Source organism: Parus major, chromosome 3 (assembly GCF_001522545.3).
Source record: "Parus major isolate Abel chromosome 3, Parus_major1.1, whole genome shotgun sequence".
NCBI lineage: Eukaryota > Metazoa > Chordata > Aves > Passeriformes > Paridae > Parus > Parus major.
The window spans coordinates 56896158-56910338 of NC_031770.1; the positions used below are offsets into that span (position 1 = coordinate 56896158).

Sequence of the window (14181 nt, forward strand, 5' to 3'; positions counted from 1 at the left end):
GTGGACATGAAATGATAGCTTCCACCTAAATGCCACTTTCTTCTGAACTACTGATTTGATATCTTCCATGACTGCCTTTTTCCTGCTAAGTAGCTAAACAGATGGAGTCAAGGAGCAGAAAGTGTTGTGTGATTTAGCATAACTGTGTATTATCAAGTATTAGGTGCTAATTTTTGTGAACAGTACTAGCTGATTTATAGTGTGTTGTTTTGTGGAAGCAACATCTCTGAAGTCATGAAGAAACATGAGTGATGGTTGTAGAGGGAGCTTGATGTTACAGTAAAAATGGTTGCAGCTCTGGAAGGAAGCTGATCGTGTGAGGGGTTGATATTCCTTGCTCCATGAGCAAGGGTGCAATGAGGCATGTGCTGCTGAAGAGACTCTTCCTAAAACTTCTAGCAAGTTCCCAAACTAATTGTAAGCATGCAAGGGAGAAGAGAGCATATGTGTTGTGTTGGCCTGTAGTAAACAAGATATACTGGCTGAGCTTGTTTTTTCTTGAATATTACTTTAAGTGAGAAGATTGGAATCAGCTTGGATTGGAATCATGTACCTTTAGTGCAGTGTACTATGTTTTTAGCGCAGAGAGAAGCTAGTGCTTACAGAGCACTAAGTCCTCAGATGGTGCTGCCATAAGTTCCCTGCTAAATGGGAGCTTGTAGCTGTATACATTTATAACTAGAGGTTTTAAGTCATGTGTATATTGTTACTATATACATCTCTTGCCTAGAAAGTTGTGTTGGCTTCCTTCTGCTGGTCTGTGGAAGAAAAGAGGACACTTTGACGGTATCTTCTAAGCAATCACATAAGTAACATTCTTGCTCCCAAAACAGTGTGTAGCCCTTATGTTCAAGAGAGCTGCTTGCCATTTTGGCCAGCATCAGTGCTGGTAGCTCTAGAACCTGAAGAGGGTCTTTTGATAACACAGGAAATGAAAAAGGCACAAACCACATGTATCAGTTTTTTTGACTTCTGCTCCTCTTCTGTTCTCTAGGCTATATTACATGGGTGCAGTGTAGTTTTTCTTGCCTTGAGTAAGGAGGTAACAGGCTGGGCAAAGTTCCTACAAGTGTGTTTTTTAAAATGAAGCAACATTTGGCCTAGGTACAAAGCTGCTATCTGCAATGATTGCAGATTTGCCTTGCTTTCTCCCTAGTGTAGACATAAACTAAAATGGAAAGGGGGAAGCTGATCCATGCTCACACTTGATAGCATTTTCTGTAGTTCACTCCTAACTCATTGCAGAATTAAAATCTACTTCTCAAAAAAAAAAAAAACCCAAAAAACAGGCTGGAGTTAGCTTGTAAGATCTAAAACCAGTTGGTGTTTAATATTAACCAAAATGGGTTTGAGCAGGAGCATTTCAGTGGCCTGAGCTGGTGTTCATCATGACTTGAAATATGCTCCACCTTTCACCTTCACAGCAAGTGGTGGGGAGAACAGCACAGTGACAAAGCACTGACCCTACTCTTCATGTAGCATGTGAGCTGTGCTAAAGGGGATGGGACATGCTGGGGATTTGCACTTAGGCAGTGGGTCTGTGCTGGGTTTGTCTGCAGACAGTGCCAGTGCACGGGCACCAGTGTGTTCTTCATTAAGTAGATTAAAGATTAAGTGGATCCAGCAATGTGCACCTGCAGCCCAGAAAGCCAGCTGTATCAAAAGCAATGTGGCTAGCAGTTTGAGGAAGGTGCTTCTGCCCCTCCTTTTCCCTCTGGTGAGACCACACCTGGATTACTGTATCCAGTTTTGGGGTCCTCAGCACGGGAAGGACATGGACCTGTTGGAGCAGTTCCAGAGGAGGGTCACAAAAATACTCACAGGGCTGAAGCACCTCTCCTAGTAAGGCAGAGTGAGAGAGTTGAGGTTGGTTAGCTTGGGGAAGAGAAGACTCCAGGGATACCTCATTGCAGCATTCCAGTGCTTATAGGAAGCTTGTAAGAAAAAAGAGGACAGACTTAGCAGGGTCTGTAGTTATAAGAGGGTAGATTCAGACTAGATATAAGGAATAAACTTCTTTATGGTGATGGTGGTGGGGCACTGGAACGAGTTGTTCAGAGAGGTTGCAGATGCCCCATGCTGAAAATGTTCAAGGTCAGGCTGAACAGGGCTCTGAACAGCTGATCTAGTTGAAGATGTCCCTGCTTATTGCAGAGGAGTTCGTTGTAAGCAAAACCATTTTGTGATAAACTCTCATCTTGTGCTGATGCTATTATTATAAACGGTATAAAGGCTGAGAAACTAATAAATAGAAGCTAGTAGGAGGAAGGAGTGAATTGTGATTGAAACTAGTTGGTAACAGCTTTCCTTCTTAAGGAGGTGACTAGTTTGTAGTAGCACCTGCTGTTGTACTTTTATTTTAAAAACTGTTTGCTAAAAACCTTTAAGAAAGTAGAAGTGTGATTAGAGATGTCAAACACTATGTTAACTTGGATCTGATCTTCCAGATCAGAAAATCCACAAAGATCTTCAGTTGTACTGTCTTCAGATGGACTGGTGTGTCTTGTGCTGCTCTGCGGTTGAAACTAGACCCTGTCAAGCTTCTATGCAGATGTTGTATTATAACACCCTTCCTCCCCCCCATCTTATTTTGAACCCTAGGTGACTTATCCTTGCAAAAAGTTTCTGAAAGTCTTCTGGAGCTCAACACTACGCATAGCTGCTTGCAGCAAGGCAGTGAACACCAAATTCAAAGCAGTATTAACTTCCTGTGTGGGAAAACACTGGTAAGTCTAAATGATTTGCTGTTATTGTCAATGGAAATGACACGTAATTCTGACTTGCTTTTTAAGGAGACTTGTACTTCTGGATGTACTGATTACTGTGCTTTATAGCTTAAAGAAGAGGCAGTTATGTTTTACTGTTAAGGTCAGGATTTATTGTGGCTTTCAAAATTCAGTCCTGGTAGAAAGTTGTTACAGGTCTGCAGCTTAGCTCTGGTTATGTGCTCTTCTTTGTCTTTAATGTTTTTACATGGTTGGCACTGTGGTATTTTTATTAGCTTAATATGGAGGAATGAGTCAACAAAGCACAGGGTGCCATAACAGTGTGAGCTCTTGTTTAATTGTTGTCTGTGCCTTAGCTTTGGACCTGGCATGACTGTTTAATAGAACAGTATTGAAGAAAATGACTGACCTCTGTTAAGGGGCAGCATAGTTGACAACAGTAAGCCTTGGGTTTGGTCTGCACATTACTGAGCTAACAGTGCTTATACAGCCAGCAGGGCTTCTGAGGAAATAGTTGTTTGTGAGAATGTGTTTGAAGTGGGATTGGAGATCCTCAAAAAGTTTCTAGGGGCCTGTGTGCATGCAGTTCACTTCAAAGTGCTTTTGGAGTTACACCCTCCACACACTTCACAGATATGAGAGCTCAATGCAGACTGTGATCGGTTCACACATTTTTGTATCCGAGAGAAATATTTATTGGTGCTGCTGTTGGCACTGACAATGCTATTGCACATTAGAAATCCCTCTTAGAAATCCAGCCAATTCAAACAAAGTGCCAGTGCAGCAGAGACTTAAATGCTTCTTGTTCTGTTTCAGCAGATGACTTTTTAAACTAAATTAAAAATTATTGCTCAATTTCAACTGTAACACCAGATCATACCGATCAGACAACTTCTGGTTAGCTCAGTTCTAGTACCTGTTTGTCTCATGACATAGTAAAAGGATTTTGTAATAGTGTCTGGAACAACTTGTTTTGTCCCCTTTTATGGCAGGGTTAAATGAGAGAGGGAGTCAGTTTAAGTATGCTAAACTACTTCTAGCTGAGGTGATGGAGGGCAAAGTGAAAAATTGTTGTGTTTTCACTGGGAGGCATTCAGTTGAACATCTAGTTCTGAACCATGGTAGAACCTCCATTTTTAAATATATACAAATGTGTATAATATGAGCCCATAAAAAGAGGCAGCTGAGGTCAGGGATTTTCTTTTTGTGTAGCAGAAAAGGCTGCTAATCAGTTGCTTCTGTAGGATAAAAAGGAACTGATAAACCATGCATTGCCTCACTGTGTTAACCTATTTATATGCATTTTTATGCATATTTATATGCATTACTGGTATCTTCCTTTCTAGTAAGTAGATATCACTGGTGTTTCTGTCATTGTCATTGTCATCCATCTAAAAGATGGAATACAGTTACTGCATATTAGACTGGCACATTTTGAATATTGGTGCATATGCAGACTAAGGATTTGGCATCCTGCATCTTCCCGAGTTGCCCAACAAGCTGTTATATAACAATCCTGCAGTTAACAAGTGCCATTAAGAAACTGCATGCCCTTGTTCTGTGATATGCTGTGTCCTGTTTTTCTTACTCTCTGGAATGAACTTCTTAACGTCTACAGATATAAAATAAAACCAGTCTGTTTTTCGAAACATTGTTTTCTTTCTTAAATAGGGTACCCCTGAATTTGTAACAGCAACAGAATGTGTGCACTATTTTGAATGGAGGACCTTTGTGGCTTGCAAGAAAGACTTGTTTAAACCTGTGAAAGAGGTAATCTATGTACTATCCATGCAGAAGTTACTCTTCACATACATGACAATTTTACTCTAATGACCTGCCCCCACCCCAAATTAATCTGAACAATCTCCATGAACCTTTTTCATAGGTATGTAAAGCATAAATGTTGGAAGTTGGTGGAGCTGAGAATTTTAAACAACTCTTGAAACTTTTCTGTGCATTAGCTATTTGTAGCAAAACCCTTCTAAAAGCTGGAGCAAATGAGCGTAACTTCAGATGCCTCATTTTAATCAGCATGTCTAGCTTTGAGCTTCCAGAAGTAAAAAATCTTTCCCACATACTAACTGGGCCTTACATATACTTGTTCATAGCTTCCCCCTACTTGTGTAGCATGGTTTGCATGTAATTTTTTTGTTGTTCTAGGTCCCTTGCTATGTGTTTGATGGAGATCTGAAGAAATATGACTTGAATCCTCTCATCCAAGTTTCGGGACATTACTTGGTGGATGATTCTGACAATGATTCCTTGTTCATAAATGTCTGCAGAGACATAGGTTTGAATGATTGCTTGTGTCATCTGTCAGTGTGTGAATTTCTTGTAGTGTGGGTCTTTGCTACTGTCTCCATTAAAGTTGTCCTATGTCTGAAGATCAGTATTTCAAGACTTAGATAATTATTTCAAATTCCCTACCCTCCAAACACTGAGGTGTTCAAAGATATGCTCTTCTGGATGTGCAGATACTGTTAGTACAGTTCGTCACTTTTTCTAGGTGGGAGAGTGCAGCGTGTCTTGTATCTGTCTTTGCTGCCAAATAGGACCAACATTGTTCACAGGCCTTCATGTGCTCTAAATTTATTCCTTTGGACTCCAGGTTGTTTCCCAGTTCCTGATGAATATCCTGAGGTGCATCTAAAATACTGTTTAGGTGCTTTCCTAAGTACTGGTGCATAGCTTGCACTTTCCTCTCAGTTGAGACCTATATGTATAAAGAATTAAACCATCAAAAACATGTATTTGAAGCTTGCTGAAAAGGTTAGTTTAGCTGTATATTTGCACTACAGTTTTTACTTTGCAGTTAAATATGTGTTTTGTGCCCCTGTTATGGGTTTAATACTTCTAGTTTTAGTGAGAGGTCTGTTCTTTTAGACATCTCACTAGTATGAATTTTTTTGCTGACAGCTTTGAATTAGATGGTTAGTAAGAAAATAAGAAGGGGATAAAGCCTTCCCTATAAGAAGGAGTTACCTTTTACTTGGTTGTGGGGAAAAAAGAGGAAATACTTGGCACACTTTCGGAAGTTTTCAAAGCCCTGTATATCCAGCAGCTCTACAAGCAAGTAGCTGCAGCTGCTTTGTCAGGAAGGATGAATTTGCTGTCCCCAACCAGGGCAGCACAAATTACCACAAGCACTCCAGGTTTTGTCTTGTCAGTTTCACATTTTAATGTAGCCTGTTCTTTAGAGCTAGTTTTAGAAGAACCCACAGATAAAATGGCAAGATACTTCAGGTGGAGCAGGGCTTCGAAGCACAGTCCTTTAACTTTTTTTCTATGTGCTATAACCAGGAAGTTCAAGGGGAGAGACCACAAAGTGCCCCGCTGGCAGTGCTGCTTGCTTGTTACACGATGGTGTGGCATATGATGTTGGCCGTCCAAAGGAGCAGCTGAAGCTTCAAGACAAAAACAGGTATGCAATTTTTGTGGTAATACTTCTGTGGACGCTTCAGTCTTCTGCCCTGGAAACAACACTCTTGGTAACAGATGAGTCTCCTAAAACTTAGTGTTAAAACCTCTTCCGTGTTGAAGCATTAGCAAAGACTATTAAAAAATACCGTCAGAGCAGTCTCTCAGGTGTTCTGTGGTACTGCCATAACAGATCACATTTTCTCCTTTGTTGTGAGAGACTCCTTTTTACAGAATTGCACTCGGCCCACATGCAGTAGAGTAAGATTTGGTCCTGTCTGCCTACTGTCTGAGGGCCCACAGGGTAAGTGTTCACTGGGAGTTTGTGCACTGCTTTTGGCTCACTCTATTCCCCAGAAGTACTTTAAAAGTTGAGAATAGGACCAAGATGTTGCCTTTGTGGGTTTTTTTTCTTTTTCAATAATGAACTCCTAACAGAAGAAATAGATAAGCAATGCAAGACTTATGGAATTACAAGAAGTGTTTTTTGATGATGCTCCTGTTTACTGCCTTTTGTGTTGGTTGTAAGTATAGCTTGATGTAAAAATACCCAAACCAACAAAAAAGCAAAAAAACCCTAAAATAAATTTTAAAAAAATGAACCGGCCAATAAGCCCCCTAAAAACCACCCCACCACAAAAAAACTCCACCAACAACCAAAGAAAACCATAACAAGCATGATAAAACACCACCCAAATGAAGTTATGTAGCTCAGGGAACTTAACATGCTGGTATTTCTGAGCTTCAGATCATCTGAGCCTGCTTGCCTTGTCTGTAGCATCCTTAGTACCCATGTTGATTTCTGCAGTACTGTCTTTGTTTAAGATGCCTGCTGAAGAAAACAAGCAGAATAAATTAATAACAGGGAGAATATCACCTGTCTGTGGTCAAGTTGAGGGTTTTATTTTGGTTTGCAAATGAAATTGTTAGACCTTTTTCCAGGAAGAGAGGACTTTTCCTCCAGCAGGGCTTTTTCCCAGCATGAAACAAGTGACTGAGGTGTTCTGTGCCAAGGTAGTAGCTTACATTTGAGGAAGCACAAGCTTATTCTCATACTGAAATGCAATTAGTGCTCTAGGAAAGTACTAGCAAGCTTATCCCTGCTAAGATTGAAGAGCTTTTTGGTGCTTCAGGAATATTCACTGTATGTGTTCTATCAGACTAGGGTGGCCTGGGAAGGAGTAAGGTGATGGGAAATCTGTGTCTTGAGGTACAGAGGGTGTGGCTTGTGTGAAGCCAGAGTGTCACTGCTCTGGCAGCTGTTGTCTTCTGTCTGTTAAACTGCATAGAATAATAATGCATAGCTGGGAAGCTGTGGTGATCTTCCTGTTCTCTCATCCAAGTCATCTTGCTATTTGTCTCTCCCTGTCAGATAATTACCATGTTTTATTCTCCCACTCCTGCTTCACCTGATCTGACCCAGTTGCCTTGCTCCTGTAAATTTGCCGATGAGTTCATTTTGCTGTTAATTCTGGGGGCAGAGTGGAAAGAATTTATATGTAGAAAGATGATAAAGTACAGGAATGTGGCAAAGCACTAAGTGGGTATTGCTTTCAAAAATTGCAAGAACATTTGCCATATCTGCTCTCCAGCAGTAGTTTTGAGAGGAAAACTGCGATTATTCTGTGTTCCTGTGATTATCAGCTAAATTCTTGCTACAATGTGAATTGCAAGGCATTCAGTGTAGTCTTAAATAGTGTACCAGAAGATACTGTATTAAGTAATTTTGCTGGGACTATTTTAATTTTTATTTTTAATTAACTGTTATGATTAAAGGAATGAGGATCTCTGTAAAAGTTGTTTTCAGGAGCAGGGCTACGTTGGTATATTGTGCCTGTATGTCTAGCGAAGATTGAGTGTTTCAAGAATATCCTTATTCTTAATTGTGTTTTTGGTTTGTTGTTTTCTATTTCTAGGCTTGTATTGAGTTACGAGAGACAATACCAGGATGGTGAAGAAAGACCAGGCTTCTGCCTAGGCCACAATCCAGCAGTGACAATCACTTTTGTTTGCCCATCAAAGAGGGGAGAAGAGGTAACTTCAATGTTTTACTTTGTGTTAACTGGTTGGTCTTTAAGTTTTGTGTGCATTATCTTTCATTTTTATTCAGAGCTGAAGAGAGTGTAAGTATTCCTGGCTTGTAGCTTGTGAAGAGTATGAGATTCTAGATATACTCTTAAAGTCTTCTAGAACTTAAGAAATAGCAAGAACTTGAATAAAATTTCCCCAGGAGTGTGTTGTCTCTTGTATCAGTGAATTTGGTTGTCCCTTTACAGGTTCCAGGCTTTCCTGTAAGCATTGGGATGGGCTTAGTGTAGAGTTAATCCCGGGTACATTGTGGCACAAAGCTTTGCTTACTAATAGTGAGAGCTCTTCCTCTTCAGTCAGGCTGGCTGTGCTTATAGCTGTTGCCTGTTACTTGGTTTCTTTATTAATCTGTTACTCCTCAGGGAAAAGAAGGTAGCTAGTAAGTGTCACTGCATGGCTAGAGTCTGTCACTTACTAAGTAGGCTCATGAGTTCTTTTTAAGTAAAATCAGTACTTTCAGCAGCAATTCAGTTTATGCTGGACAGTGTTTCAGCCTAACTTGAATGCAGTGTGACAGTCACTTCGGTATGATGCTGGGTAATGTGAGCAGCCTACACTCCTTGAATTGGGCAATTGCTAATGCTCTGCCATTTCATATAGTGATGCTTTTTGTTGAAGGTTAGTGAAGAGGGAATGCTCGTCTGGCTAATGGTTTAATGTTTAGTCCTGCATCTGATAGGTACCGCACTTCACTCTTCTTGCTGCAGAAATAAACACATCTCGTCTACTGTCACTTATGCACTGTTGTAGTATAAGTAATATTACTGATAATACTTGTGCCTGTAACTTACCTGATATCTGTGTATCTATCAGTTGTTCCAGTGGATGGCAGAAATGCAGATTTATGAAACAATTTGATTTTCTAATGTTTCACTTGAAAGTGAGGAAAAGCAAGACTACAGCTTCATTCAAAAATGTATCACTACAGAAAACTCATCTGACAGAAGTGTTGGCTAAAGAGTTCTCAAATGTCTATGTGATGATTTGGACCGAGGGAATCAACGTTGTTAAAACACCAGTGTCTGAAAGTCTGCTTTGCCTTCAGAGAATGTTTGACTTCTATTCCCTGCACTGAGGACTTCTCTGAGGCAATCACAATCCAAGCTTAGGCCATTTGGGCTCACATCTCTGCTTTTTCTGACACATTAAGGAAAAGTACTTTTACTTTTCCTTAATGTTACTTCTGCTGTCCTTCTGCTAATATCTGGTCCTGCTAATGTCTGATGCTTTACTTCTGCTTAGATTTGTAGTATTTTGCCACATCATTTATAAGACCTGTTTTATTTCTTTTCAACACCTATTTCTGAGAGGCTAGAAACAATGTTTGCACATTTTAAGTAATTTAGAGGTGAAGTCGTTGTTACTGATCTTAAAGGAATGTGATACTATTGCTTTAAAGATTATATTTCAAGTAAGTCTACTTATAACTTAAATTCTCTTCACTTCTGTTTTAGAGTGCAGGTCCCAAACTTACAGCAAAAACAAATTGCCGGTACGAAATTGAGTGGGTTACTGAATATGCCTGTCACAGGGATTACCTGGAGAGTAAGAGCTGTCGTCTGACTAATGAGCAACATGATATCTCCATTGATTTAAGTCCACTTAATCTATATTCAGGTAAGCTCATTTTTTTTTTTTTTGTTTTTGTGGTTTTTACTAGCCAGTTTTGCATTCTTATTTACGGGCAGAAAAAATTTCCTCTGTTGATATTTGGAGTTTCATGTCTGTCCTGATGTGTGCTAAAAACACGTTTTGTCTTTTATTCATTCAGAGTATGTCACACCATATACAGCCAAAGATGACAAAGAGGAGTATTACTACTACTTGAATGTATGTGGGAAAACCACTGCAGGTAACTGCAAGGATGATACAGGATACATTTCGTCTTGCCAAGTAAAACTTTCAGGTTACCAGCAAAAAGTGGCAGGAAGATTTGCGAACCAAACCCTAAGGTGTGTAAATGCTCCTTAGCCCTGCTAACTGGTCTGATTGGTCTTTGTTGCCTGCTTTGATGCTTACTTGTCACGTAATCAACAATTGATACAAAATGCAAGTTTTTGCTCACTTATTTGTTAGAAAAATGCAGGATAGCATTAGCAAGCAGAGGAGCCAGTGAGGTTGGCAGAGGCCATTGTCTAGACAGGAAGACATCCACTGACTTGGTTGTCCCAATTGCAGATTGTGCTGCACTGTCTGTTGTCCTTCTTTTTACATGTAAAGCAGTATCAGAAGAAGCTGGTTCCCAAGTGGCATTTAGGGACAACAGTTTGCATGAGATTGTAAAGCAGAGATTAATTAATGTATCTACGATCTTCCATTTTGTTTGTGACAGGTTTGTTGCAGTGATCTTCCAGGAAGCATGACTTCCTTCTCTTGCAGAAACAGGCACACAATAAACTAGTGGGACTAGATATCCCACCATACCTAGAAGAGGTTTAGAGCATTTTTTAATCTCTACAGAAATTAATGAAAAGTGATCAGAAAAATCAGTGGATGCTGTAGAACTGTCAGTAATGATGTTGAACTAGTATTTGTTTTCCCTTGGAGTGAGACAATTAATAAATGAACAAGAATGTGACTTCTGTTATGTGTAGAACACTGATTTCTGTGATTGTGGTGATTGTCTGACCCCTCATTTCTATCTAAAACTGACTTCTTACTCAGATACTCTGATGGGGATCTCACTTTAATTTATCCGAATGGGGATGCATGTAGTTCCGGCTTTCAGAGAATGACTGTCATAAACTTCGAGTGCAATGAAACAGCAGGTGAGTTTAGCAAGCTGTGACAGCTCTGCTCAAAGTTCGCTCCCATGCTTGCAAGTAGACCTTATGTTCAAATGAATGCTTGCTTTGAGCCACAGCTAACACAAGAAACAAATATTATTAAATTAAGCAATAATTTTGATGACTGGCAGGATGTGCTGTGTAGGAGCACTGCTAGTCTAAATTTACACTGATGATTGAGAAGATGGAAGTAAAAAAGAGCCTTTTTTCTTACCCAATGTTAAACAGAAATGCAAGTTCTCTGCAGCAAAAGGACTTCTTGTCTTCCTTGCTTATTGCTAGTCCTGAAGTCTCCTTGCTTTTCTCCCCTTCCCCCACTAGAAACCGTATATCTGTTCATCTGTTTTCTGTGTTAAGGTAATGATGGTAGAGGAACTCCAGTATTCACCGGTGAAGTTGACTGCACCTATTTTTTTACTTGGGATACAAAATATGCATGTGTTAAAGAGAAAAAAGATATCCTTTGCAGAGTTACTGATCAGAGAAAACACTATGACTTGTCACCTCTTATCCGCAGTTCAGGTATGGCAATAAAAACTAGCTTTCAGTTACTTTTACAGCCCTGAGTTTACATGACATCTCCAGTGCAATTCTTCAGCTGAATATTAGTCAGCTTTCGTTGTTCTTAGTGAATTTCTGGGATGCTAGTGTTTGCTTTTCTCTTTACAAACAGACTGAGAGACTTATGAAAGTAGCCATGTCCATAACCTTGGCAGCCTTGGTTGCTGCCATCGTAAGTGGTTTTAAGTCACAGAATCACAGTTTGACTTGGAAGGGACCATTAAAGATCATGTGGCCTGACTCCTCTGTCGGGGGCAGTCACGCCTTCCACTAGACCAGGGTTCAAAGCCCCATCCAGCCTGGCTTTGAACACTTCCAGGGAGGGGGCATCCACCATCTGTCTGGGCAACCTGTACCATTCAGGAACCACATGGGTCAGCAGCTTCCACCCAGTGTCTTGTGCAAAGGGGATACCTTTGGGCTCATCCAGAAATGGTAGCATTTGGCAGCTGTGGCTTCATGAGACTGATGCAGGTGGTAATCTGAGCTGGTGGAGGAATAGAGCTAAAATCAGGGCTTCTGTATGCTGGGGGATGCTCCAAAGGAGAGGCCATCACACAATGGGGTACTTTGTAATAAAAGGCATTTTGGCATGGAGATGCTGGAATAATTAAGCCAGATGACTTGTTCTTAACGACCCTCTATATTTCAGAGTCAGCCCAGAACTGGGAAGCTGTGGACAGTAGCTTTTCAGAGGTAGGAAGGAAACATTACTACATCAATGTCTGCCATAAAGTGTGGAAGAAAGGAGGGGCTTTCAGCTGTTCAGATGGTGCTGCTATTTGCTCTGTAGGTGAGTCAGGGGCTTTTGTTGGTGGTGTTTATGGAGTTTTTTTGGTTCATTGTTTTTTTAAGCCTCTGAAGGCTTGGCACCTCCTGTACAAATGGGGTTGATTGTCTGAGTGCCTTCATTTATTTGAGGAAACAGAAGTTAGGAGCATGTTTCCCTTGTGATCTCAGAAATGCTCGAAGAAGAAATGTAAGCAGCTCTTTCTAACTAAAGAGCCATAGGCTTTGTAGCATGGTTTGACAAGGTAAAATCAAGCTCCTAATGATGTCTTCTTGTTAACTTGACAAGTGGAAAGTCTTGATATCTAACAGAAGCTTCACTTCTTTTCAGAGAAGCAAAAGTTTTATATTTACTGTCTTTATAGATAAGCAAAACAACAGTAAGAATCTTGGAACATTTGTATCTTCTCCAAAAAAGGTTGGAGAAAATATTCAGCTTATCTATTCAAATGGAGACAGCTGTCCTTCTAAAGAAAAAGAAAAAATCCAAACGGTCATCACTCTAATATGCAGACCAGGTGAGAACATCCACATCCTGTTCATTGATCCAGTTAAAAACTGAAGGTCATCTAATAAGCCCAGACATGAGTGCTAAGTGTTAGTATGTGCTCTTATCTTCTCTCTCTTTCTATGCAAAACCTTGAAGCATCGGCTTCAAGGATGATGAAAATGTAATTACAGGTATTTAGTTCTGTTTACCTTTTATGCAAGCAGTCTTTAAAAACTCCTGAAATAAGTCTCTTGAAATAAGAATCTTTGTGATTAAAACATGATTAAAGTATGCCTAAGTGTTTAAAACCACAAATATCTGGAAGCTATATGAAACACTTTATTTCTCTAGATTGTCTTGATGGGAAAGAATAATTCTGAACTGAGATCAGATACTTTAGCCTTCTTTTCCAAAAAATATGGATTGTATCTAAACTTCTGTTAGTTTATGAAAGGCAGAAACATTTGCAGAAGTTAATATTGTTAGTGATGATTATAATAGCCCACTAGTTAACTGTCTCTCAGGAAAATAGAAAACCTGTGTTAGTCTACCTCGGCCTGAGGAAGTTGAAACTTGCAAGTGTGCTGGCTATGAGGATAAGATTTTGCACTGTTTACTCAACAGCTATTGCTTTGTAGTAAAACATCAGTGTTGTTTATCAAAGTAGACATTTTTTTCAAATACTGTGATAGTTCTCAAGAGCAGATTGAGCCCTCCACCTTTACTTCTGGGGTAAGCTTTTATTTTGGGGAGGATGGATGCAAAGACTTAGTGAAAAATAATTTTGGTTCCATTTCCAAAGAGCAGCTACTTTCACAGTTCTTTGTCTGCTTTTGAAGATAAATTAGTTTCTTAGGGGTAGATTCCTAGTTCCTGTTGGCAGCCTGGCTGGCTGTATGTGTAACACGTTGCTCTTGTGATGCCAGGTGATCTAGAAAGTGCTCCAATCTTGATGGCCGAGCGTGAGTGTTCATATGCATTTGACTGGTATACTGCTGCTGCATGTGTCCTGTCTAAAGCTGAAGGAGATGACTGTCAGGTGTCTGATCCTCAGGCAGGTATGTATTTCTGTTCAGCAAATCAAAAGGTCATTAGTGATAGAACTTAGACCACAACAAGTAAGTCCTTATGATACTCAACAGCAAAGTGATTAGCAGCCTAGTGCTTAGCACCCACAGTTTTAAGTACATGCATATGGAAGATCAGAACAACATGAACTTAATACTCCCCTAGTGAATGTAGGAAAACAGAAGTATTTTACTAAAGTAAATCTCTCTATAAGAAGAATAATAAGAAACATTGTATAAGAAACAATGCTTTTAGT

General features: G+C 39.9%; 1 protein-coding gene across 2 annotated transcripts in view; it reads left to right on the top strand.

Moving 5' to 3' along the window:
- Window positions 1–14181, top strand: part of IGF2R (insulin like growth factor 2 receptor) — a 58222-nt gene that overhangs the window by 10605 nt on the left and 33436 nt on the right. For both annotated transcript variants that reach the window (XM_033512775.1, XM_015622328.3), the window contains exons 3-14: window positions 2602–2726; window positions 4398–4496; window positions 4887–5016; window positions 6027–6147; window positions 8060–8177; window positions 9686–9848; window positions 10003–10183; window positions 10896–10999; window positions 11375–11539; window positions 12231–12371; window positions 12733–12885; window positions 13784–13915. In XM_033512775.1, coding sequence (XP_033368666.1) covers window positions 2602–2726; window positions 4398–4496; window positions 4887–5016; window positions 6027–6147; window positions 8060–8177; window positions 9686–9848; window positions 10003–10183; window positions 10896–10999; window positions 11375–11539; window positions 12231–12371; window positions 12733–12885; window positions 13784–13915 — 1632 coding nt within the window. The remainder of the gene's footprint in view (window positions 1–2601; window positions 2727–4397; window positions 4497–4886; window positions 5017–6026; window positions 6148–8059; window positions 8178–9685; window positions 9849–10002; window positions 10184–10895; window positions 11000–11374; window positions 11540–12230; window positions 12372–12732; window positions 12886–13783; window positions 13916–14181) is intronic.